Raw genomic sequence first — 26,123 nt, 5'->3', positions numbered from 1 at the left:
ATTGCTGGCACACCTCCCTCCTCTCTGAGCTCCAGCTGCTTACAGTCTAAGCCTGCCATTCCTCGGGCCCCCTGCCCTACATTGCATTTCCCTTCTTCCTTGTCTCCCCAGCTCGGCAAGCTTTAAGTCAATTTGAAACTCCCTAGTTCTCATACATAATGTCTTCTCCCTCACCAGAAATACATAGACATTTAAAATTTTTGATTGTATGATTTTAGATATTAAAGGACTCACTATTTCAGGTCTTGAATAACCTTAGAAATCATCCAATGCAGAACTCTACTTTATAGGAAAGAAACTGAAACCCAAAGATGGACAGTGACTTGCTTAAGGCCACACAGTAAATTAGAGACAGGGCAAGGATTAGAACTAGTTATGTCAGAAGAGAGGGACGGCTACCTCTATTATACATAGTACAAGCAAAAAGAGTAAGGAATGTAAAGGCAAATGCTCAACAAAATGCATGCAATAGCCCAGCCTTGAGCTGGGCCATGGAGCGGCCTGGGGCCTGGCCCGGCTGGACTGAAATCCCAGGTGATATTACAGGAGGTAAACCCCCTCTGCATTGCTTTACTTACGTATGGGGAAGCAAGAGGGAGGCAGGGACCATTCAACCAGCCGTATAATAAGATGTGGTTAAGACGGAATGGTCTGCTAGAGAAGAACCTTCCAGAGCCCAGTTCCTTAGGGAGTCCACATAGCAGCGCCAGTGTGCAGCTGGAGACCTTGTATGTGGCCCATCTGCTGAGCCAGCTCAGCCCCAGCCGCTGGCGCCATGCAAAGATCACCGATCACCATAGGGGGGATGGAGGCCCCCAAGGACCAGCCAGCAGGTTTCTCTGTATGCAGCCTCCAGATGAGTCCCTTCCCATTGGAGTGAGGGGTATTATGCTATAGGATCCCTGTAGAAGCATAAATCCTTGAAATGAAAGCCCTACTTTTGTTCTCATAACTATGCTTGTATTTGGGTATTTTTCAAATTTTGATATTAGAATACTCATTATTTCTGTTTTGCCTGTTTTCATGCTTCTGGTTCCATGTGCCTATTTGCAGGGCCCCTAATGGGGATTACAGCACAACCAGTTTGCAATCGATAAAAGATGATGTGTTCATCAACATTTTTGATGAAGTACTACATGATGTCTTAGAGGTAAGTTCACAGTTCTCTACCCCAATCGTCTGCATTCTAGAATAACCCTATGAAGGAGATTTGTTATTGGACCCCAAAGGCCAGGTTCTTGAGTTTCATTGTTATAGAAATGAACACTGAACTGGAAAGAAAGAAAGCAGGTGGAGATTATTAGAGACAGCTTGTACACAGGGAGTGGACAAGAAAGAGAAAGTCAGGGGCTCTTGGAAAGTGGCTAGTGTGGGGTCTGTAAAGGCAGCCTTTGAAGGTCTAGGGCTTCAGAGGTATGACAATGATTGCTCTTTCTTGATGATTTCATGCCTATATGTCTCCGGATGAGGCACTACTTTGACATTTAACAGATGTCAGTTTATAATCTCAGTCTGTTAGTCAAAAGGTTTCTTTGATGCCCTAGAACAGAGGTCTTTCAGAAAAAAAGAATGTTAATAGTAAATCATCACAGGTGAGGTTAACCTAAAACTTGTGCTTGAGCAGGTGCTCATCCAAGGATATGCTTTCAAGTTAGGTACACATCCCAAGATGGGGTCCCACTTGTTCCATCCCTACCTGTTTCAGACTGTTAGGTCTATAGCTTATCAAAGAAGAAGCTGAGATACAGAGAGGTTAAATGACTTTCTTAGGGTCACAAAACTACTACCTGCCTGAACCTAGTCTGATAGTCTAGCCCACGTGCTCTCAGCTGAAATGCTTTCCTGTGACCGAATTAATGAAATAAATGTCTGGAGTTATTAGACAATTATTACTTCCCATACCTCCTTTAGGATGACCGGGAAAGAGGAAGTGGAATCCACACCCTTATTGAGAGACACTGGTTGGGATGCGTGAAAATTCCATTCAGCACAATATATTTCCAAGCAAAGGTAAGCATCTGAAGTCAGAATTCCATAGGGAACTGCCCTCCCCATTTCACCTGTTAAAGCCTTCTTTATGGGTATATACTGTCAACACTGCAAGCACTTGTGTGCAGGCTGCTATTGGAAAGATAAAAAAAAAAAAATACCATGCAAAGCCACTGACCTGTCACATCTTCATGACTGCTCAAACACCCAGCTCCTGCAGAGTAAGCGGGTCAAGTGTGGCTGATCCAATCTGAGAATTTTTCTAACATTTAAATAGAAGCAAAGAAGAAGGTGGGACAATGTGGAAAATTGTCAAAATGACAGAAGTGGAGCCCGGGAGTGACTGGAAGACAACAATCAGGACAGTTGATGGCCGCTTTAGTCAGTAAAAAATGACAAATACACACGCAACTGTACTCCAGTGTGCTGGAGGTTTGCTTCTGGAGTCCTCACTGTTTCCAACAGGAGAAATGGTTAGCAGGGACTTGCCCAGCACCCTTCTTTAGCAATTCTGCTTCAGGGGATCCATTAGGTTAACAACTCTCCAGTGGCTTAGCCGCCCTAATCTGGAACAGCGAAAGAGTCTGATGTGGCTTTAATATCCCAGCATTAAATCCATGCAACAGGAGGCCTTGAGCCACAAGACTGTAGCTGATCTCACACTGCAACAGACAAAACAGTTCAAGTCCACACATGACGGCCACGTGGAGCACATGCTGCCAGGGCTGCAGAGCCTCAAGCAAGACCAAGACTGAACCTCCTGAGAGGCTGGGTCAGTTGGGATCTCACGGATCAACTGGAATCTTCCCTCGGTAAAAGGGACAGTCTGCAACGGTGTCCTTGCCAAAGAATTTACATTTCCCTCCTGGAACAGATCTTAAATGAGAAAAATTTTAAAGAGCCTATATTGCTTTGCATTTGAAGCAGCTCATGTTATTTGTCATTGCTTAATTTCACATTTGAAAGGGTACTCAGAAGTAGCTACTCCAAACCCCTTCTTGATAAATATATCTCCATTTCTGTATCTTGGTAATATACTCTACTTGGATGCCTCTAGAAACAGGGACCTCATTACCTCATACCTCACTACCTCCTCTTTTGCCAATAGCTCTAAGTTTCTTCTTTGAACTGGGCTGTAATCTATGTGCTTCCCTGTATCCCCTGTTCATAGGTCCTGTTTGGAGCTCACATAACAAATGGAATCCTGAATCAGTAATAATAACAGGATAACTATATTTATTGTATTATACACCATTACTAGCTACTTTATATGTCATGTCGGTTAAATCTCACAATCCAGAAGGCTTTATCATCCTTTTTACAGATGAACAAATAGAAGCCTAGAGAGGTGAAGAACCACTCAGATCCCCAAGTTTACAGCAGAGTGGGACACAGCATTACCAACTTCCACATGCTTACATTGCTTATCCCTGAGGAATGAGACTGGTAAAAGGAGATAGAACTCTTCAACTTGTAGGTTTATACCTTTCAGTATTACTTTTGAGAGTTCATTACATTTGTCATTTTAAAAGCTTTGCCTGACCAAAGCTCATGCCGTTGAACAACCCACAGGGGACACTGGCAATATCTGGAGACATTTTTGTTGTCTCCACTACCACTAGTGGGGGTGCAACTGGCATTGTGTGGAGGCCAGGCAGGCTGCAGACATCCTACAATACACAGGACAGCGCCCACAACGAAAGCTGTCTGGCCCCAAACATCAAGAGTTCCCAGGTGGAGAAACCCTGTCTTACATTGTCACACCTCAGGTATTTGGAGACAGTGTCTATTCCCTCCTGGGTCATTTTTACAGACCAGATGTGCTCAGTTCTTAGCTGTACTTTATATGGCAGTGTTTTTGCACCCTTCTTCTCCCTCACCCTCTCATCTGCCTGACTACAGACTTTGGGACACTCTACCAATGTGAGCTGGAAAATAAACAACAGCTTACTTAATTCCTCCCTAGAAGGCATGTTCACTGGAAGTTTAAGTTCTTTCTCTATTTCTCCTGAGCATAAATGCCACTAAAGACTCAAAAAAAATTGGGTTCTTTGCAAGTCTGTGAATTTCAAATTCCAGCCCTGAATAGTTTCTGTCGCACTTGACAGCCCTTAACAAACATTGTTGCTTTGACTACAAAACGTGCAGAGTAAAAAGTTCTGCCTTTTTGAGCCTTTATATAAGGTTATTTTACATATGTGGCTTGTAATCCTTTCAGCCCACATTCTTTTGAGCACCCGCTGTGTATACAAAACACTGTTATATATTGGGTGGTACCTAGGGAATGAAATACAGATTCTGTTCACAGACAGCAATTGTGAGAGGAAAATGATAACTATGCATGCAACTATAAGGGCTGGCAGAATGTGTCAATGTGACAGGTGAGAGAAACTACATGTGAGGCTGATGGAGATAACAAAATAATTCATGAAGGAGACAACATCTAACCTGAGTCTTGAAAAATTATTTAAATTCTGAAAGGTGGGGATGAGATACTGGGGCATTCCAGAGGGGAATGGCTGCACATGAACACTCACTGAGCACTTACCACATGCCAAGCATTGTCCTTAGTGTTTTACATCTATTCACTCATTCAGTACATACAGCTACATAAGCTACCAAGCGGGCACTATGATGGCCTCCTTTTCACAGATGCATAAGCTGAGGTGCTTGAAGTTTAATCCAGGATGTGAAGCCAGGCAACCTAGTGTCCCTGTCAACCTGAACACTTGGACTCGCTCTGCTGAACCAAGACAGGGCAGGGAAATAGAGTGCCCTTTCTGTGAGAGCTTGAGAGACAAGCCTTGAGAGATGGGGTACACCGTGAATGCCAGTCCGAGCAGTTTTTATTGAAATCATCAGACCATGGGGAGCTGGCACCTGTCTTTGAACTTCTATTGGAAAACCACCAGGTTGCTTACAAGTTGTATTTTCTTCACAGATTGAGGGAACATTTAAAATAGATATTCCCCCAGTTCTTCTGGGCTACAGTAAGGAGCAAAGTGTGACCACTGAGAGGGGACCTGACTCTGTCCGAGGCCTGAGTGATGGCTCCTACCTGACCCTGTTCATCACCATGGAGCCTCAGCTGGCTCCCGGGGAGTCAGTGCGACAAAAGGTAACTCTGCTTACACCTTGGAATCGCGTGTCTGAAGTTGACAGAGCATCAGAAACACTTGCTAGGCTAGTTTTATAAACTTGCATGCAAGGCACAAGCGGCGCCTCCTTACTTCAGAATCCATTTCTTCCTCTTTCACTTTGGACAGAATGCAGGTGAAAATTGTGGTTTTGACCCTCCATTGAGCCAATAATTAAGTCACTCAGCAAATGAAACTTTTAGGCAAAATAAGACAAATATAAATAAGCTCCACTTTTAGAAGAATTTTCTCAATGGGAGAAAATGAAATATGACAAACTAGAAAACAGATTGCTCTTTCAGCTTGACATTTATTGGCAAGCATGCTGAAATACATCCCACGTCTGACCTCACATCCTTGTTTGCGCTGCATGTTGAATTGCCTCAAAGGACTGTGAGGCTATGTGACCTTCAGGGGTCACCTCATTCCATTTCAGTGCCTTTGGAGTGAACAGATAAATATAGGCACAAGCACTCTATTTTTTAACAGCTTTATAAAAAGAGTTTCCAGAACTTACATTTGTTAGTGACTGTTTCCCAGCCTTCCTAGTTGGGGGGTACTTTCTTAGCGTAACCATGCTCCTGTAGCACTGATGCATCCTGCCCTCACTGGTTTAGGGAGAAAGTATTGATCATGATCTCTTTTTACCCTCAGCACGAGGTCAGACATTTGACATGTGTTCTCCCCTTTAATGCTCACAGCAGTCCTGTATGACGGGTCTCCATTCCAGACAGAAAACGATGCTTAACTCACCAAGTTCACCCAGGCAGTATGGCAGATCAAACAATTAAATGTCTATCTACCTCAAAATCAATATATATTTACCTGGCACCTTCTACACAATAGGCACTTTTTATTCACTGGTGATACAGCAACCTAGAAAAACAGATAAAAATTCTACAGAGTTTATATTCATGTATAAACCCAGTTGTTACCTACTAAGCTAGACTAGATTAATATGTTGACTCTACTTTATCTGTTGAAATTAAGTCTCAAATGGGGGATGAAAAAATGAGCACAATCAGTGTTACAGTATTACAGAGAAAAATACTATCACTATTTCTGCTTAGCAAAGAATAATTGGAAAAATAAATCTACTAAACTTCAAACTAATCTTACCTGCTAGCCATTGTCACTAAAGCTGTGACAAGTATCTTCTCTAGAAAACAGGTTAGAATATATTTGCATTTCAAAATATTTCTAGAAAGGGAAATCTATTCTGAATTTTTTCTTCATGTATAAACTCAAGAGAAAGCCAGCAAGCAGGTTTATGCAGAAAAATGCTCACAGACAAAAGAAGATTTTTCTATTTCTGTGTATTCTTAACAGAAGGAAAAATACTCCATCTGGAGGTGAGCTTCCAAAACATGTGAAAGCCCTCTGTGGCTGCCTGGAAGACGAAAACCAGAGACTCCTTAGCACTTGGTGTACTTCCCTGGCACTGACCTCCCACTGGACTTTTAAGAGGCTTCCGGGGCTCTGAAACCACCCCCCAAGCCCGGCAGCCTTCCTTGCCCAAAGCCAGGAAAGGAGGCTGTCTGCTGCTGCCTTTGGTGGTGTTTCACTGCCCCGTTGTGGCTGTGTGAAGCATTTCTCTTAGACTTCTAAAATGAGGGCCTAAGAAAACCCCCTGGCAGGCAAATTCATTGCCACTCGGTAGGAAGCCACTTGGCCTAACAGGAACCTGACGTTCTAAGTACAGTAGCAGAAAATACCACTCAATGATACCCCTGCAGATTACTCAGGAAAAAGTTCCCTCCCTGAAATAAGAGAGAAGACCACAACTTGACACTGTTTTCCACTTACAGCAACTTACTGAGTTAGTAGATTAAGAGTCTCTCCTCTACCATCATCCCATATGATTGGGGTGATTCCATGTGATTTTTTAAAGGAACTTACTCCTAGGATTTTCTTAAAAATCAGTAGCAATTCCTGAAACTCATACCCCACTTTATATGTCTTGGTAAAAACAAGTTTTTTTAAAAAAAAGACTATTTATATTAACAAAGTCTTCCTCTCATTTTTTTTCTTTCTTGCATCTGATAGATGAGTGACATGCTTTAAAAGGTATAATGTTTTCTCATTCATCAGCCAATAGCTATTAGGCTTTAATTAGCTGCTTTTGTCCCCTGCCACTTTATGGGCCCTGATGTACGTGTGATGGCATCCTAGTAGCCTAAACAAATTAATGACCATTAACAGACCCCTATTACATGCTTACCTTGTGCATGCTCGGTGCAGAGAGGAGCACAGAATGATTCAAACATGGCTCTGCTCTCAAGAATACTAGTTACATAGCCAATACACAACAGAACATCCAAGTCGAAGTGGCAGCAAGTTTCAGGTGCACTTTTTTCAACTTGGAAGGCTAATAGTCGGTACTAAGTCAAGACTGTCATTGTTCACTCTGGAAAATGCCTATAGCTGCCTCCCTTAAATACTCCCACAGCACCCTGTGTCTGCCCCCAGAGAATCACTGGTCAAGTATTTCAAGCACCTGATTGCTTATTAATGCTCTCCTCTAGACTAGAAGTTCCTTGAGGGGACTGTTTCATGCTCATTTATCCAGAGTGCCTGGAACCTTTTGCTAGGTCACAGCAAACATGTTCCAACTAGTTGGATGAATGAGTTTAAAAGAAACAGGGATGGATTCAACTGGGTGCTTTTTTTCACACCACGCTTGTTTCATCATTCTCCATCTTCCTAAAATCACAACTACTTCTGGCTTGATACATCTACCCTAAGAGTCTGTGACACACCCATACCAAAGTCTTTATAAGCTCACCTTTTTCATTTATTCATGTCTTCATCAAAACACCTGTTGGGTAGCTGCATGTCTTGGCACTATGTTGAGTGGTAGGTGGTTATAACAAATGATGATGATGCTGCCAAAACTGGGATGTCGGGGACATCCCATAAGGATATACATGAGGTTTTTGGAGATGCCGGCATTCTACCTAAGCCCCGCAGCTTCTAGCCCAATTTCTCACAGTACAGCAACCAAATTAGAAAGGAACCAACAAAGGCCAGCTCTAAAATAAGAGAAGTCAAGAACAACTAGGATATTTTCGATTCTATTTGAAGTCATAAAAAAGTAACGGAATGTTTTCTGTGCACTCATTCACTCACTCAACAATATCTGTTAAGCACTTACCAAGTGCCAGGTAATATTTTCCATACTGGAGATAAAAAACAAGATCAAAACAAAATCCCTGACTTCAGGAATCTCACTCTATGGGGGAGACAAAGTCAACAAATATGTCACATCAGCAGTTTTAAATGCTAAAAAAATAAAGCAGAGCAAGAGTGGGTAGCCGGACGCATTTACTGCCTCAAAACCAGAACAAAACACAAAACAAAACAGAACAAAACTTTCAAGCACTGCCTAGAATCTAAATGATACTTAAAAATTAATTTTCCTCATAAAATTTTGTCTTGAAATCCTTTGAAATGTAAGCAACCATACATATATTTTTATACTAAGCAACAAAAATCTTATCCAGACATTTAGATTACCTGCTTTTCTTGTGTAAGTTTTTAGTAATAGCTTGAAGGGGAAAAATGACAACATCTATCTAAAAGCAACTGAAATTTGTCCTGTTTTATCTGTTTTGAGTCACTTTAAAAGTCTAGGAATTAGTAAATATCTCATCTTGGATCAGAGAATCATGCAAAATAACTATTTTACACTTGACCTTTCTAGATCTGCTTCCTTTTTCCCTGAAATCATTACTGTTGATTAGTACACTGATTATGAGTTTAAACTTTTAAACACATCCATATATATTTGTAAATTTGTTTTTAATTTGAGTTGTTTAAGCTTTACATTTGAGATGTTAGACTTCTGAGCTGCTCTCCCTCTAAAGCCAACATCAAAGTACACATAAAACTGTTAGTTGATCTCACTATCCAGAATTAGTACATCACAGTCTAATTATTATAGGTTGTTTTTTTAATCCAATAGTCTCGACATGGCTGCTCACCTGTTGACATATCTTAAGTATTTAATGAATCCATCTAATTTTTAGATAATAAATATAAGTAAAGCTTCAGGGATACCAGGACATGACAATTTAGTAAGGGGTCAGTGATCATACTTCCTGAAACACCCGCTTAGTTCAGGTGGACTATGGGATCTGAAAGTTCAACTGTGATTCCTGTAATCATATGGAAACTCCACAGTGTCTTTCTTTTTGAAGTTTGATTCTCAGGAAGATGAGAAATTGCTTCAAGAAACACAGAAGTTTCAAGCTGAATGTGCCTTAAAGTTTCCAAATCGTCAGTGTGTTACAACAGTGATTGACATAAGTGGGAAAACCGTCTTTATCACCCGTTATCTCAAGCCTTTAAACCCCCCCCAGGAGCTCCTGAGTGCCTATCCCAGCAACCCACAGGCAACAGCAGTAAGTATTCAGGGCCAATCAGGGTTGGTGGTAGAATGGTTTCAAAATGTCAATATATTGTCCTCTTACCATGTTTCATAGCACTTAAGACAGTAACTACATCAAGATCATTGGTGATTAAAGTAATGATTTAAAAAAACCTTTTACTACCTTGAAGCTTACTCTCTGTAGGGAAATCTGATGGTACCAGAGAAGGTAATGTCCTTAATTCATTCTTTCAGTGGACAATTACTGCGTGCTTACTGTGTCCCAGGCTCTATATTGGATGTTGAAAAATTAACATTTGGAAGACACTCTATATTTTCACAGTGTCTTACATAAACACGTTTCCACTACGTATTCTCAGTAACTTTGCTAGGATTTGAACTCGAACCTAGACCTCTGACTTCAAAACCCATGCACTTCCTACTATACCAAGTGAACTGTTCAGTATTATATACTTAATGCTGTAAGCACCACTGATTGAAATTAAGCGAAAATTGTTTCCAGGATTTAAGTATGTGTAGCATGTAGGCCATCACCCCAAAGCACACCCATTAGGTACACATGCACCATCCTCTGGCTGCAGAGCACCATACCCCCCTCAACCTCACATGAACAGAAGCCGTGTGCATGTTAAACAGGCTTTTCTTAAGTGAATATTGTAACCATAACTGTCTTTGGAGGGTGGATAGTATAGGAAGTGATTGCTGCTTATAAGTCATTAATATAGTAACTTAGGAACAGGGTGATATCTACTTGAAGATATAGACATATCCAAAAACAATAAACAAAATAGCCTCATGTTCCACATTTCACTTGCTTTTTTATCAGTTGATTTTTATTAAAAATGATAATGGGGATTTCCATTTTCTCTAGCACAACAGATATGCAGAAAATGTCTCCCGGGAGAGAATGCTTCTGAGTGATAAATATATTTACAAACATTTTAGAAATCACAGCTGAAGCAGAAATAAGGTCTGAGGGCAACCCTGAAACAGGGAACAGGAAAGCAAGATTCCACAGGATGAGGGCTTGAAACAGTGTGTGCTCCGAGGCAGTCCAGTCATTCTGGAAGCCTAGAGCTGGGTCCCAGTGGGCCAGGGGCTGCTGGAGTGGAGGCTCAGGTACAGACGGGGACTCTGGGAGGGTAACGTCTTTGGTGGGCAAACTAGGAATACCTGCTTTGCAGAAGGAATCCTGCCTGTCTCAGCCTTGACTCTGAATGGAAGAGAAAAAAATCAAAGTCTGCCCCGAGAATTCCTAGTCATTAAGCTGTATCTATTCACTTCTGGGACTGGAATTTATATACCTGGATGACCCAAGCAACTTCAACCGCAAAATGGGGTAAAGTGTTCCCTGTCGGTAATGCTCCTAAATCCTTATAGAAGCAAACACAAATCCTTCTGGGAGAAAGCCCTTCAAACTCAGCCTCAAAACAAAAACAAAATTCCCAGCAACAGGAGCAGATAAAAGACCATCCATGAAGAACTAAGTCCCCGCAAGGAAGGTAAGAGTTAGAGAAACAAGAAACTGCAGAACTGGGCCACAGAGGCTTGCAGATACTAGAATTATCAGACTCAGAATATAAAATAAACATGTTTAGTAAGTCCAAGAAATCTAGGGAATTGAAAATGTAACAGAAGAACAGCAGACTATCAGAATTGACAGGCAGACTGTTAAAAGTACTTGTAGAAATAACAGAACAGTTAAAGCTAGAAACTGAACAGTTTGAACAAAAAAAATTAAATACAGTTTCACAGACTTAAGCTACATACAGTTAAACACGGAAGTAGTGAGCTGGGATATACATGCAAAAGAATCAGTCGTAATATAACACTGTGATAGAAAGAAATGAGTGATATAAAGGAATGATCAAGAGACATGAGGATGGAGGGAGGAGCATCAAACTGTATAAAAGGAGAAAAGCAATATTCAGAGTTAAGAATTTTCAGGATTTGATGAAAGACAATATTCCTCTGATTCAAAAAGCCCAATGAATGTGACACAAGAGAAATAAGATGAATTGAAAGCAAGATAAATAAGATGACACCTAGGCTTGTCATAGAGAAGTACAAAGAAAAAGATTATCTACAAAAGAACAGTGATTAGACTGATAGACTTTTCAACTGCACAAATGAAAAGCCAGAAAAGGAATAATATCTTCAAAAGGCAGAAAGAAAATAGCCATCAAGCTAGTGATTTAGATCCAGTGAAATTATCTTTCACACAAATATTAGAAGTATTTACAACCAAAAAAAATCTCATGTAAGGAATTTCTAAAAAATACACTTCAAAGAGATGGCTCTCAGAAAATCCTAGCTGCACCACATAATGATAGGTAAAGAAAATAGGACATTTAAGTACGTAAATCGAAACAAGCATTATCTTCAAAGCAATGATAATGGCAATGTGGGTGAAATATCAGGACAAAACAAAAATCCTGAAAAAAAATGCATTTATGTCAGGATAGGATTGATCAGAGTATCTAAATGTTCTCATATTTTCCAAGATGAGGTCAAAGATAGTTATTAACTTCAGAGTTTAAGTTAAATATTCCTGCTGAAATGTCTAGATTAAACACTTAAAAGGATTTTAAAAAGTGAGTATACCTTCCAAACTAGAAGATAAAAATTATGAAATGGGGTAAAGAGAGTGGCAAGGAGAAAAGGAGAAACACAGAAATGTGAAAAATAAGAAGTCCAGAATAAGGTAGTAGAAATAGTACAAATAATTTACCAATAATCACAAAGTGAAGGGACTAAACTATCCAGTTAAGAGACAAAGACTGACCAAGCTAGATATCAGGCAGTTTTTTGTAGAAATTGACAAGCTGGTTTTTAATATATATATATATGGCAGCTCAAAGGGCCAAAAATAGCCAAAGCAATTCTGAAAAATAAGAACTCAGTGGGAAATTTTGCCATACCATATGTCCAGACTACCTAAGAGGCCACAGTGATTAAGGTAAAATGGTATTGACACACAGGTAACAAAGAAAAAAAATGGAAGAAAATGAAAAGCACAGAATAGATCCACTTAAATATGACCCACTCAAACTTGATATATGGCAAAGCTGGAATTGGAGATTAGTATTAAGAAAAGATCAACTATTACATAAATTGTACTGGGATCATTGATTTTACACATGGAAAAAATAAAAATAGATTTCTATTCAACACCATTCAATTGCAGAAAGATTGATGACTTAAATATAAAAGGTATTTTTGTCTTTATGACCTGAGATAGGAAGAATTTCTTAAACAAGATAGAAAAAAAGCACAACCCACAAAAGACTCCCAAAGATCCAACACAATGTTGAGAATGAACAAAGCTGGGGGTTTTATGTTCCCTGACTTCAAGCTATACTACAAAGTTACAGTAATCAAAACAGTATGATACTGACACAAGAAGAGATACATAAATCAATGGAACAGAATAGAGAACCCAGATATATAAACCCACACACGTATGGTCTATTAATGTATGATAAAGGAGCCATGAATATACAATGGGGAAAAGACAGCCTCTTCAATAACTGGTGTTGGAAAAACTGGACAGCTACATGCAAGAGAATGAAACTGGATTCTGTCTAACTCCATCCACAAATGTAAACTTGAAATGGATCAAAGACCTAAATATAAGACATCAAACCATAAAACTCCTAGAAGAAAACATAAACAAAAATCTCTTGGACATAAGTATGAGCAATTTTTTTCTGTACATATCTCCCTGGGCAAATGAAAAAAAATTAAAAAATGAACAAGTGGGACTACATCAAACTAAAAAGTTTCTGTACAGCAAAGGATACCATCAGCAGAACAAAGAAGGCAATCTATAGTATGGGAGAATATATTCATAAATGATTTATCTGATAAGGGGAAATATATAATATATATATTTTTATATATAATATATATATTACATATATTTTATATAATATATATGATATATATATAATAATAATATATATATACACTTTATATATATATATATATATCCAAAATATATAAAGTACTCACATGACACAAAAGCAAAGAAACAACCTGATTAAAAAATGGGTGGAGGACCTGAGTAGACTTTTTTCCAAAGAAGAAATACAGATGGCCAACAGGCAAATGAAAAGATGCTCCAAATATGTATTGCTAATCATCAGGGAAATGCAAATCAAAACCAGAGTGAGATAACACCTCACACAAGGTAGGATGGCCAACACCCAAAAGGCAAGAAAACAAATGCGGGTAAGGATGAGAAGAGAGGAGAACCCTCCTACACTGTTAGTGGGAATATAAATTGGTATAACCACTGTGGAAAGCAGTATGGAGATTCCTCAAAAAACTAAATATAGAAATACCATTCAACCCAGTAATTCCACTTCCAGGAATTTACCCAAAGAAAACAAAATCCCTGATTCAAAAAGATATATGCACCCCTTTGTTTATTGCCACATTATTTACAATAGCCAAGTTATGGAAACAACCTAAGTGTCCACCAATAAATGAATGGATAAAGAAAATGTGGTACATATACACAATGGAGTATTATTCAGCCATAAAAAACTCCAAAATCCTGCCATTTGTAACAATATGGATGGATCTAGAGGGTATTATGCTAACTGAAATAAGCCAGACAGAGAAAAACAAATACCTTATGATTTCACTTATATGTGGCATCTAAAAACAAAACAAAACAAAATGAACAAAATAGCAGTAGACTTAAAGACACTGAGAAATGACTGGTGGTTACCATGGGGGAGGGGTTGGAATGGGTGGGTGGGGAGCATGAAGGGGATAAAGGGGCCCAAAAATTCTCAGTCATAATATAAATTGGTCACAGGGCTGGTAGTACAGCATGGAAAATAGAGCCAATGATTCTGTAACATCTTCCTATGTTGACAGATAGTAACTAATGGGGGTGAGGATTTAGTAATATGGGTAACTGTTGAACCAGTGTGTTGTATACTTGAAACTAATATAAGATTGTGTATCAACTATACTTTAATTAAAAGAGAAAAAAAACACAAGCAATAAAAGAAAAAGAACAATAAATTTGAACACATTAAAACTGTTAAATTGGGTTTATCCAAAGATACCATGAAGGAAATGAAATAACATGCCAAAAATCAGGAAAGGATGTTTACAACATATATTATAAGCAAAGGGATAGTAACCAGAATATATAAAGAAAACCCTACAAATCAATAATAAAATGTACAAAACACCTAAACGGGAATTCACAGGCATGGAAACATGAAAGGCCAGTAATCATATGAAAGGATGTTCAACCTCCTTTCCTTAGAAATTACAGAAATATGAGTTACAACTACAATGAAGCCCTGCTCTTGGTTTCTAAATATTATTGCCTCTAAAAGGAAGCAGGACTCCCTGGAGAATGGCTGCTTCAGGACTAGTCTAGAGAAAATATAAGATGGTCCTAGAAAGTCTTCTTATACCAGAAAGTAAGGATGTGCAAAGAAAAAAAAAAAAGCCCATGAGAACATTTCAAAGATACACAGGAGTCAGTTTCTTCATCTGTAAAAGAATGGATATTCTTCATGGATAATAACCATGACCTTCCTAATAGAATGTTTGGAGAAGATCAAATGATAAATATCAATACAAAACTTAGCACTTGGTGAGAATTTGTTTCATTTTGTACATGTTTGTCATGTATATTCTTGCAAGAAATGAGGTAGAGGATCCAGCTTTCAATTTTATTAGAAATTATTTTTTAAAACTAGTTTTGTTTAACAGGAGCTGGTGGCTCGATATGTGTCACTGATACCTTTCTTGCCTGACACAGTTTCCTTTAGTGGCATCTGTGACCTGTGGAGCACATCAGATGTAAGTATTGTACCTCTCAGATCTACTAGTTTGTGTGCTTACCTCATTGAATATGAGCTAAATAGCTTGGCTAATTTTAAATTGCAACATTCATTAGTCATTATAAAAACCTACTTGGTCATCTGTTTACCAGAATAAGCTAAATTCTGAAATATTTTTTTCTTTCTGGTTCAGTTTGCCTGAAGTTCAGAAGTTATGAAAAAATTAATTATTTGCACATAGAATATAATCACTTCAGATGTCTAAATGTTGATTTATCATCCCTATCTTAACAATATCCCACTTTTAGTCATTAAAAAAATCAAAATTATACTTTGTTACATTGAAAAATGTATATTCCTTAATTCATGGGCTCCTTAACGTAGGCCATGTCATTATTGATTCAGCTTGTATTTCTCAGTCACCTACCACATATCAGGCACTGAACTATGCTCTTGCTATGAGCAAAATAAACATAGCTGCTGTCCTTCTGGAATTTAATCTATGTATGCTACATAATTTCCAAATGGATCTTAGGTCATTTGAAACAAACATCTTATCACTGGTATACATTCTACGTCTGGATCTCATGTTGTACTGCTTGCATAAAATGAAACTTTACTACACAACTCCCTTTGAAGGCTGTCTCAAAACCAAAGAAATTTAAGTACACTTTAAATTTTTTGTTCAACCTCCTTTCCTTAGAAATTACAGAAATATGAGTTACAACTACAATGAAGCCCTGCTCTTGGTTTCCAAATACTATTGCCTCTAAAAGGAAGCAGGACTCCCTGGAGAATGGCTGCTTCAGGACTAGTCTAGAGAAAATATAAGACGGTCCTAGAAAGTCTTGTTATACCAGAAAGTAAGGATGTGCAAAGAAAAAAAAAGAACTCATGAGAACATTTCAAAGATACACATCGAAAGATGCAATATTGAAAATGTTAGACATATCATTTCCACTACCTCAAGAGATCTATAAGAAGATACACAAAGAGTTCATGTGCTGGCTTAACCACTTCCTACATATCATCTCCCCTCTCTTCTTCTTCTGTAAAATGAGAAGAGTAGCTCCCTCAAAGGTTTGTCCTAGGATTAAGTGAGTTAATGCAAGCAATGTGCTTAGAACAATGTGGGGGCAGGCCAGGGGGGTGATATGACTAGGCAGAGGACCAATAATTTTCAGGGCAGTGAAAATAATGATACAATCATGATGAATATGTGTTATTATTGTCAAAAGCCATAGAATGTACAACACCCAGAGTGAACCCTAACATACACGGTGGACTTTGGTAATTATGAGATGTCACTGTAGATTTATCAATTGTAACAAATGTACCACTCTGTTGCTCTGTTGGGGGCTTAAAATGGGGAGACTGTGCACATGTGAGGGTAGGGGATATATGGGAAATCTCTGTACCTTCCTCCCAACTTTGCTGTGAAGATATAACTGCTCTTAAAAATAGTCTTTAAAAAGACTGTTCAGCACCTGTGAGCTACCATATATAAATTCAAAATGAAAATAACTTTGAAATTTGTCTTCCCCACCCCACAATGTTAACTGATTCTAGAAATCTGTATCCTCAGTGTCAGAGGACACACTGTGTCCATTAAAAGTGTCTTGGTTTTTTAGTGTCCAGTACCAAACTTTGCAAAAAGACTTTAAGACCAGGTCTTATACTTTAAGGCACTAATTTTAACAATGACTTTTTAAAAATCCTGTACAGCCAATACCAGAATAGAGCAGTCAGTCAATGCAACATCATTGTTTTTTTCATCAGCAATTCCTTGATCTCCTGGCTGGAGACGAAGAAGAGCATGCAGTCTTACTATGTAATTATTTTCTCTCCCTGGGTAAGAAGGCCTGGCTCCTGATGGGCAGTGCTATTCCTGAGGTAAGACCACGCAGACTGGCTCTAACAGCGAGGTGTAGTTGTCTAATATGGTCATATTATGTTCCAGATCATGGACAGGACTTAATTTTCATAGCGATCTTTTGAGTTGCAAGGAAGGTTCCCAGAGATTTCATAATACACAGAGAGAGCCAGTGATAAGGCATGAACTGGCTTTGGGTGGTACTCGGGCCTTACACAATGCTTGACATTGGTTTTTGGCAAATCTGAACCCTTTACCACCCAAAGCTTCTGCCTAGATCAGTCCCTTTAGTATAAGCCCTGTCCTGCCCATGTTACTATGAATTCTGATTCCCTTAGTGATCTTGTGTTATTCAGGCTATGGAGTAAAGGGGATGCGATGAAGTGTGGCAAGGTTATAGATTTCTCCTTTCCTGCCTACTGCTACAGGCATCTGATACTAAGCCAGCAGACAAAGGGGAACAAAGCAGATAACCACAGTAGCTAAGACTCTGAGCAGCTCTATTTTTATATTATCACTGTTATTTTTATTAGACTGGAGATAGTGACACTTAAAATTTGTTGCTGAAGCCCACAGCAAATATCCCTAAATTCTGGACATATTAGGGCAATTTTGGGTACAAGTTTAGAAAATCTACATGGATTGAAGCAGCTCATCCAAAGAGTCTTTCAAAAGGAGGCCAGGAAGCTCTAGGAATCTTGGAAATTAGATAGCAGGGGTTGCTACTAGGCAGGTAGTATCATATCTGAATCTAAATTCATTCTCCATCATTATCTCCCAGATAGCCTGGTACAAGGGAAAGACCGTTGGGCTAGGAGGTCACAAGGCCTGGGTTCAAGTATCTGCCCATTCCTCATGAGCTGTATGACTCTAGGTCACTTCACAACTCTGAGCTTTATAAGGAAACTGGGATAATAATTTGTGTCCTGCCTTCCCCAGAAGCTATGGTGAACATCAAATGAAATTATACATGAGCAATAAATTAACAAATTCTTGCAGTAAAAAAAAAAAAAGGATCCAATAATACCTAAATATTATGGTAAAAAGTTAAAGTCTCAAGTCAGTCTCCAACCTCGGGTTCAGGTGTATTCGCTGTTAACAGTTTGGTATGTATCCTTTCAAAACATCTATGTGTCCCATAATTATAAATGTATATCAAATATTAGATACTGTATTAGAAATAGAAGTAGTGTCCAGATATAGTCAGCCTTCTAAATACACAGAAGGCCATCTTACTTCCTGAAAATTCAATGCAGTGACTACTTATTTCCATTAATAATTCATCAATCAATCTTAAGATATTTGGGGAAGTAACATGACTTCTGTCCCTATTTGGTCACTACATTGCACTAGTAGCAGATCAAGAATTTCGCAAAAAGAAAAATTTTATTTCTTAAATCTGGTGTAATCTCACACTTCAAACTAATTTTCACCTTTAGCCACGGATTTTAGATATTAGGGGTCCAAACTAGAGGGTATTATGCTCAATGAAATAAACCATGTGGAGAAAGACAAATACCATATGATTTCATTTATTTTTGAATATAAAAACAAAATAAAATAAAGTGAACAAAATAAAAGTAGACTTACAGACACTGAGAAGTGATTGGTGGTTACCATGGGAGGTAGTTACTCCAGCAGGTGGGTGGGGAGGTTGAGAGGAATAAAGGGGCACAAAAATTCTCAATCATAATGTAAGTTGGTCACAAGGATGGTAGTACAGCATGGATATAGCCAGTGATTCTGTAACATATTCCTATGCTGACAGATAGTAACTGCACTAGTGGGGGTGATGATTTAATAATATGGGTAACTGTGGAACAACTGTCATAGACTTGAAACCAATATAAGATTGTATATCTTATATTGTATATCTTATAAAAATACTTCAATAAAAAAATGAAAAGAGAAATAAATTAGGGGTAGAACTAATATAATGAATTGTCTGTGCAAACTACCTTTGACCTTAACAAATAGTTAGAAACTGTTTTAATGTATGTTTTCCTTCAGGGTCCAACTGCCTATGTGCTAACTCAGGAGCAAAGTCACTATTTAATTTGGAATCCCTGCAGTGGACATTTTTATGGACAATTTGATGCATTCTGCCCCTTAAAAAGTGTGGGCTGTTTAATAGGTCCTGATAATGTAAGTACTACCATTTCCTCTTAAACATGGTTGACTCTTGCTTTCTTTTTTTTCAAATTGGCCTACTGATTTAAATAATATTTTATGTATCAAAAAACTGAATGTAAACATATAGAGATACCAATTAAAGAAATGTAGTGTCAAGCACAGTGGTAGAACTGTCCTAAATAAGAACTTTTCATTCAATTAGTCACTTGATCTGCAGAGAAGCAGAATGACATTGAAGAAAGAATATAGGATTTAGATTCCAAGGACCTGGGTTTGTGTCCTGGCTCCGTCCTCAATTTTCTCTTCCAAAATAGCATTTATAATGCCTAATTCACATTTTGGGAGCTAAAGGAGGCAAATTTATCACCTGAGAAGACTGAGTTTCTTTCGTTCAGTTCCATCCTCTCTTCCTCCTGCTGCTTCCTAACTGAAATCCCAGAAACAAAGCCGCCAATAAGGGGGACGACGGTCCCCCGAAACCTCGGCCGCCCTCTACCTTTGGATCAACAGCCTTCTCCTTTACTCTTTTGCCGAATCTCTCCCTTTTCCAGCCAAGTTTGCGTTTCCGCTTCTACTCCAAGACTTGGTCCCTTAACTGCTCCACCTTGCCCCTATGTTCTCTCTTCTGTCTACCTCTTGATGCCCTCAGAAGTCCAACAGTTCTAAAATACGCTTTTCCCAACCCAGCTACACCCTAAACCACCACTGCCCCTTTCCTTTCCTTCCAAAGTTCTTCAGACACCAATTATACGCCCTGCTTCTACATTTTCAATAAACTCAGACTTTAGCCCACTATCTTGCTCCCCTTCCCTGACCATACTGCAGAAATGAAACTGAGAAGTGCCAACCACTGCCCTGCTAATGGGCAAATCACTCTCACTTCTCACTCTCCTCTCCTTTTCTGTGGTACATGACACGACTGAGCCCCACGTCTGAGGAGACACTTGCCCCCCCCCCCTTGGTTTACTGATGAAGCTCTGTTTGGGTTTTATTTTTCTGCAGTAGCTTCTTAGGTTTCTTCCACTGGCTCTTCTCACCCCTTGACAATAAATGTTCCTGAAGATTCTTATATATTTAGATTTCTTGCAGGACCACACCTATTACTATTAATTGTAGCTCTTTATCCTGGCAGAGAGGTTCATAATTCTATCAGTAGCCCCAGAATCCTTCTTTGGGTCCTAAAGTTGCAGCTGTTTGCTAGACACCCAGGTGCTTTACCAAAATTGTAAATTCGGCACATCCAAAACTCACATCATTTCCCCTTTGCCTCCAAAATCATCATCTCCTCCTGGCTTCCTATTTATGTGGATGCCAATCACCTAGATTCAAACCCCAGAATTGTCCTTGATTTCCCCTCTCCCTTACTTCCTCCTATTTCAATTCTATTAACACAGATACCAAATCATAAAGACTCTCCTATTCTGTTTCCCAGGTTATGCCATTACTGTCTCACCCTGGATTACTGTAAAGAGTCAACTAAATAATCTGCCTCCCACTCCATTCCTTTATTTGGTACACGGTTGCCTAATTTAAGTTTCTGAATGTTCAGCGTTCAGCATTCTATGGCTCAAATAGTATTAGGGGCACTTCACTGCCTACAGATTTAAGAATAAACTTCTCAAACCTGAATTTCAAAACCCTATGTAATCTGCCCTTAACTTTTTTCGAGCACTACTTCCCACTACTTTTCTGTACATTTCCTACCCAGGTTCTTAAAGACCTTGACTTCTTAAAACAATTTCTTCACTTGGATTCCAAGTACCAAGATCTCTTATTTCTCTTACTTTTGCTGCTTTTTCATTATTTCTCCAAATTGAAAAATCAGAGTTCATCAAACCCCTTTTTTCTCTATCTATACTTCCTCCCTAGAAATACAGATATTCTGATGACCCCCAAATTTGTATTTCTAGCTCACCTAGCTCCTGGAACTAAAGACACAAATATTCAACTGCCTACTCAACATCTTCATGTAGATGTCAAATAGACATCCCAAAGTAAATATGCCCAGACTCAAACTCCTATCTCCCTTTTGTACTTTTCCTGATCTCAATAAAAGGCAACTCCATCAGTCAAGAAACTTAGGCAAAATCCTTGGAGTCATCTTTGATTCCTCTCTCTTTCTCTCCCATCCAGTCCATTAGCAAATCCCATTGTCTTTACCTTAATATATCCAGAATCTGACAACAGGTCACCATGTTCACTGCTACCATTTTGATTCACACCACTGTAGCTCTCATCTGGACTATTCAAAACAGCCTCCTGACTAGAGACTTCATTTCTTGCCCCTACCTCATCTAGTCTCAAAACAGCAAAGAATATTTCTCTTAAAATGGAAGGCAAATTCCAAGAGAGATTACAGATGGTGGCATGAGAGGTGAGACAAGAGAAGTCCTCCCAAAACCACATATAATACAAAAATATAGTTAATACAACTAATCCTGAAAGAGCAACAGGGAAGAGGGCTGCGCCAGACTGCATACACCTGGAGAACAGAACAGACCTCACGAAACGGCACCAGCCACTTCCCTGTGAATCCCGACATCACTCCAGGGGTTGAACAGCTCCAAAGACTAGAGCTTCTGGGCACAAGAGGGCACACATACAAATATGAAACATCAAAGGAACCTAGTTCAAACAAAAATCTCACAAACACCAGAAAAATTAAAATCAAAAACATGCTCCTGGAGGTACAGAAAAATATTCAAGAACTCAGGGACAAATTTAGGATGGAGATTCAATCATTAAGAAATTCCATATCTGAAATGAAACATACAATGGATGGATTTAAAAGCAGATTAGTTGTAGTAGAAGAGACAGTAAATGGGAAAAAAATTAGAGAAGAGGAATATAAAAAAGCTGAGGCACAGAGAGAAAAAAGGATCTCTATGAATGAAAGAATATTAAGAGAACTGTGTGACCAATCCAAATGGAACAATTTTTGAATTTTAGGGGGTACCAGAAGAAGAGAGAGAAAAGATAGAAAGTGTCTTTGAGGAGGTAATTGCTGAAAACTTCCCCAATCTGGGGAAGGAGATAGTCTTTCAGGCCATGGATGTGCACAGATCTCCCAATACAAGGGACCTAAGGAAGACAACACCAAGACATATAATAATTAAATGGCAAAGATCAAGAACAAGGACAGACTTTCAAAAGCAGCTAGAGAGAGAAAAAAAAATGAAAACACATACAAAGGAAAACACATAAGGCTATTAACAGACTTCCCAACAGAAACCTTACAGGCCAGAAGGGGGTGGCATGATGTATTTAATGCAATGAAACAGAAGGGCCTTGAACCAAGAATACTCTACCTGGCAAGATTATCATTTAAATTTGAAGGAGGGATCAAACAATTTTCAGATAAGCAAAAGCTGAGAGAATTTAACTCCCCAAAACCACCTCTACAGTGTATTTTGGAGGGACTGCTATAGATGGAAGTATTCCTAAGGCTAAATAGTTGTCACCAGGGGAAATAAAACCACAGTAAAGAAAGTAGAACAATTAATTACAAAGCAGATGCAAAATCAAATCAACTACCTGCAAAGTCAATCAAGGGATAGACAAAAAGTACAGAATATGATACCTAATATATAAAGAATGGAGGAGAAAGAAAAAGGAGGGAAAAAAAGAAACTTCAGGTTGTGTTTGTAATAGCATACTAAGTGAGTTAAATTAGACTGTTAGTAAGGGAATCACCCTTGAACCTTTGGTAACAACGAATCTAAAGCCGGCAATGGCAATAAGTACATACCTATCAATAATCACCCTAAAGGTAAATGGTATGAATACACCAATCAAAAGACACAGAGTCACTGAATGGATAAAAAAACAAGACCCATCTATATGCCGCCTACAAGAGACTCACGTCAAGCCCAAAGACATACACAGACTGAAAGTAAAGGGATGGAAAAAGATATTTCATGCAATTAATAGGGAGAAAAAATCAGGAGTTGCAGAACTTGTATCAGACAAAATAGACTTCAAAACAAAGAAAGTAACAAGAGACAAAGAAGGACACTACATAACAATAAAGGGGTCAGTCCAACAAGAGGATATAACTATTATAAATATCTACGTACCAAACACAGGATCACCTACATAGGTGAAACAAATACTAACAGAATTAAAGGGGGAAACAGAATGCAATGCATTCATTTTAGGAGACTTCAACACACCACTCACTCTAAAGGACTGATCAACTGGGCAGAAAATAAGTAAGGAGACAGAGGCACTGAACAACAGACACCACAGAAATACAAAGAATTATGAGAGAATACTATGAAAAATTATATGCTAACAAATTGGATAACCTAGAAGAAATGGACAACTTTCTAGAAAAATACAACCTTCCAAGGCTGACCCAGGAAGAAACAGAAAATCTGAATAGACCAATTACAAGCAATGAAATTGAACTGTTAATCAAAACACTACCTAAGAACAAAACCCTTGGACCATATGGTTTCACTGCTGACTTTTATCACATTTAATGAAGACCTAATACCCATCCTCCTTAAAGGTTTCCAAAAAGTACAAGAGGAGGGAATACTCCCAAACTCATTCTACGAGGCCAGCATGACTGACTCTAACACCAAAACCAGGCAAAGACACCACAAAAAAAGAAAATTACAGACCATATCCCTGATGAACATAGATGCAAAAATACTCAATGAAATTGATTTGGTAATTTAAAAAAATACCTAAGAACAAAATACCTGGTCCAGATCACTTCACTGCTGAATTTTATCAAACATTTAGTGAAGACCTAATACCCATCACTCTAATACCAAAACTAGGCAAAGACAACACATAAAAGAAAATTACAGACCAATATCCCTGATGAACCTAGATGCAAAAACACTCAACAAAATATTAGCAAACCAAATTCAAAAATACATCAAAAAGATCATCCATCATGATCAAGTAAGATTTATTCCAGGGATGCAAGGATAGTACAACATTCGAAAATCCATCGACAACATCCACCACATCAACAAAAAGAAGGACAAAAACCACATGATCATCTTCATACATGCTGAAAAAGCATTCAACAAAATTCAACATCCATTCATGATAAAAACTCTTCAACATAATGGGTATAGAGGGCAAGTACCTCAACAATACCATATATGACAAACCCACAGCCAACATTATACTTAACAGCGAGAAGCTGAAAGCTTTTCCTTTAAGATTGGAACAAGACAAGACAAGGATGCCTACTTTCCCCACTTTTATTCAACATCGTTCTGGAGATCCTAGTCATGGCAATCAGAAAACACAAAGAAATAAAAGGCATCCAGATTCGCAAGGAAGAAGTTAAACTGTCCCTGTTTGCAGATGACATAATATTGTACATAACAAAACCTAAAGAATCCACTCCAAAACTACAAGATCTAATATCTGAATTCAGCAAAGTTGTAGGATACAAAATACACAGAAATCTGTTGCATTCCTATACACTAATGATGAACTAGCAGAAAGAGATATCCAAAAAACAATCCTATTCAGAACTGCATCAAAAAGAATAAAATACCTAGGAATAAACCTAGGTATTTTCCAAGGAAGTGAAAGACCTATACTCTGAAAACTACAAGACACTCATGAAAGAAATTAAGGAAGATACCAATAAATGGAAACACATCCCATGATCATGGATAGGAAGAATTAATATTGTCAAAATGGCCATCCTGCCTAAACCAATCTACAGATTCAGTGCAATCCCTATCAAAATACCAACAGCATTCTTCAACGAACTAGAGAAAATAGTTCTAAAATTCATATGTAACCACAAAAGACCCTGAATAGCCAAAGCAATCCTGAGAAGGAAGAATAAAGCTGGGGGAGATTACACTCCCCGACTTCAAGCTCTACTACAAAGCCACAATAATCAAGACAAAATGGTACTGGCACAAGAACAGACCCATAGACCAATGGAAAAGACTAGAGAGCCCAGATATAAACCCAAGCATATATGGTCAATTAATATATGATCAAGGAGCCATGGATATACAATGGGGAAATGACAGCTTCTTCAACAGCTGGTGTTGGCAAAACTGGACAGCTACATGCAAGAGAATGAAATTGGATTATTGTGTAACCCCATGCACAAAAGTAAATTCAAAATGGATCAAAGATCTGAATGTAAATCGTGAAACCATAAAACTCTTAGAAGACTACAATATAAACATGAGCAACTTTTTCCTGAACGCATCTCCTTGGGCAAGAGAAACAAAATAAAAAATGAACAAATGGGACTACATCATGCTGAAAATCTTCTGTACAGCAAAGGACACTATCAGCACAACAAAAAGGCATTCTACAGTATGGGTGAATATATTTGTAAATGACATATCTGACAAGTGGCTAACATCCAAGATATATAAAGAACTCACACACTTCAACACCCAAAAAGTAAATAACCCTATTGAAAAATGGGCAGAGGATGTGAACAGACAATTCTCCAAATAAGACATTCAGATGGCCAACAGGCACATGAAAAGATGTTCCACATTGCTAATTACGAGGGAAATGCATATTAAAACCACAATGAGATATCACATCACACCAGTTAGGATGGCCAACATAGAAAAGACTAGGAACAACAAATGCTGGCGAGGATGCAGAGAAAGGGGAACTCTCCTACACTGCTGGTGGGAATGTAAACTAGTTCAACCATTGTGGAAAGCAGTATGGAGATCCTCAAAAAACTAAAAATAGAAATACCATTTGACCCAGGAATTCCACTCCTAGGAATTTACCCAAAGAAAACAAGATCCCAGATTCAAAAAGAT

General features: G+C 38.5%; 1 protein-coding gene across 6 annotated transcripts in view; it reads left to right on the top strand.

Moving 5' to 3' along the window:
- The window catches only part of CC2D2A (coiled-coil and C2 domain containing 2A), a 133,406-nt gene that overhangs the window by 91,402 nt on the left and 15,881 nt on the right, over positions 1-26,123 (top strand). For all 6 annotated transcript variants that reach the window (XM_073237816.1, XM_017670565.3, XM_073237820.1 and 3 more), the window contains 7 exons: positions 1,054-1,150; positions 1,912-2,010; positions 4,931-5,107; positions 9,326-9,529; positions 15,262-15,351; positions 17,112-17,225; positions 19,216-19,350. In XM_073237816.1, coding sequence (XP_073093917.1) covers positions 1,054-1,150; positions 1,912-2,010; positions 4,931-5,107; positions 9,326-9,529; positions 15,262-15,351; positions 17,112-17,225; positions 19,216-19,350 — 916 coding nt within the window. The remainder of the gene's footprint in view (positions 1-1,053; positions 1,151-1,911; positions 2,011-4,930; positions 5,108-9,325; positions 9,530-15,261; positions 15,352-17,111; positions 17,226-19,215; positions 19,351-26,123) is intronic.

The sequence above is a fragment of the Manis javanica genome, chromosome 5 (assembly GCF_040802235.1).
Source record: "Manis javanica isolate MJ-LG chromosome 5, MJ_LKY, whole genome shotgun sequence".
In the NCBI taxonomy this organism is placed as follows: Eukaryota; Metazoa; Chordata; class Mammalia; order Pholidota; family Manidae; genus Manis; species Manis javanica.
This window is presented reverse-complemented; position numbering and strand designations above follow the sequence as displayed.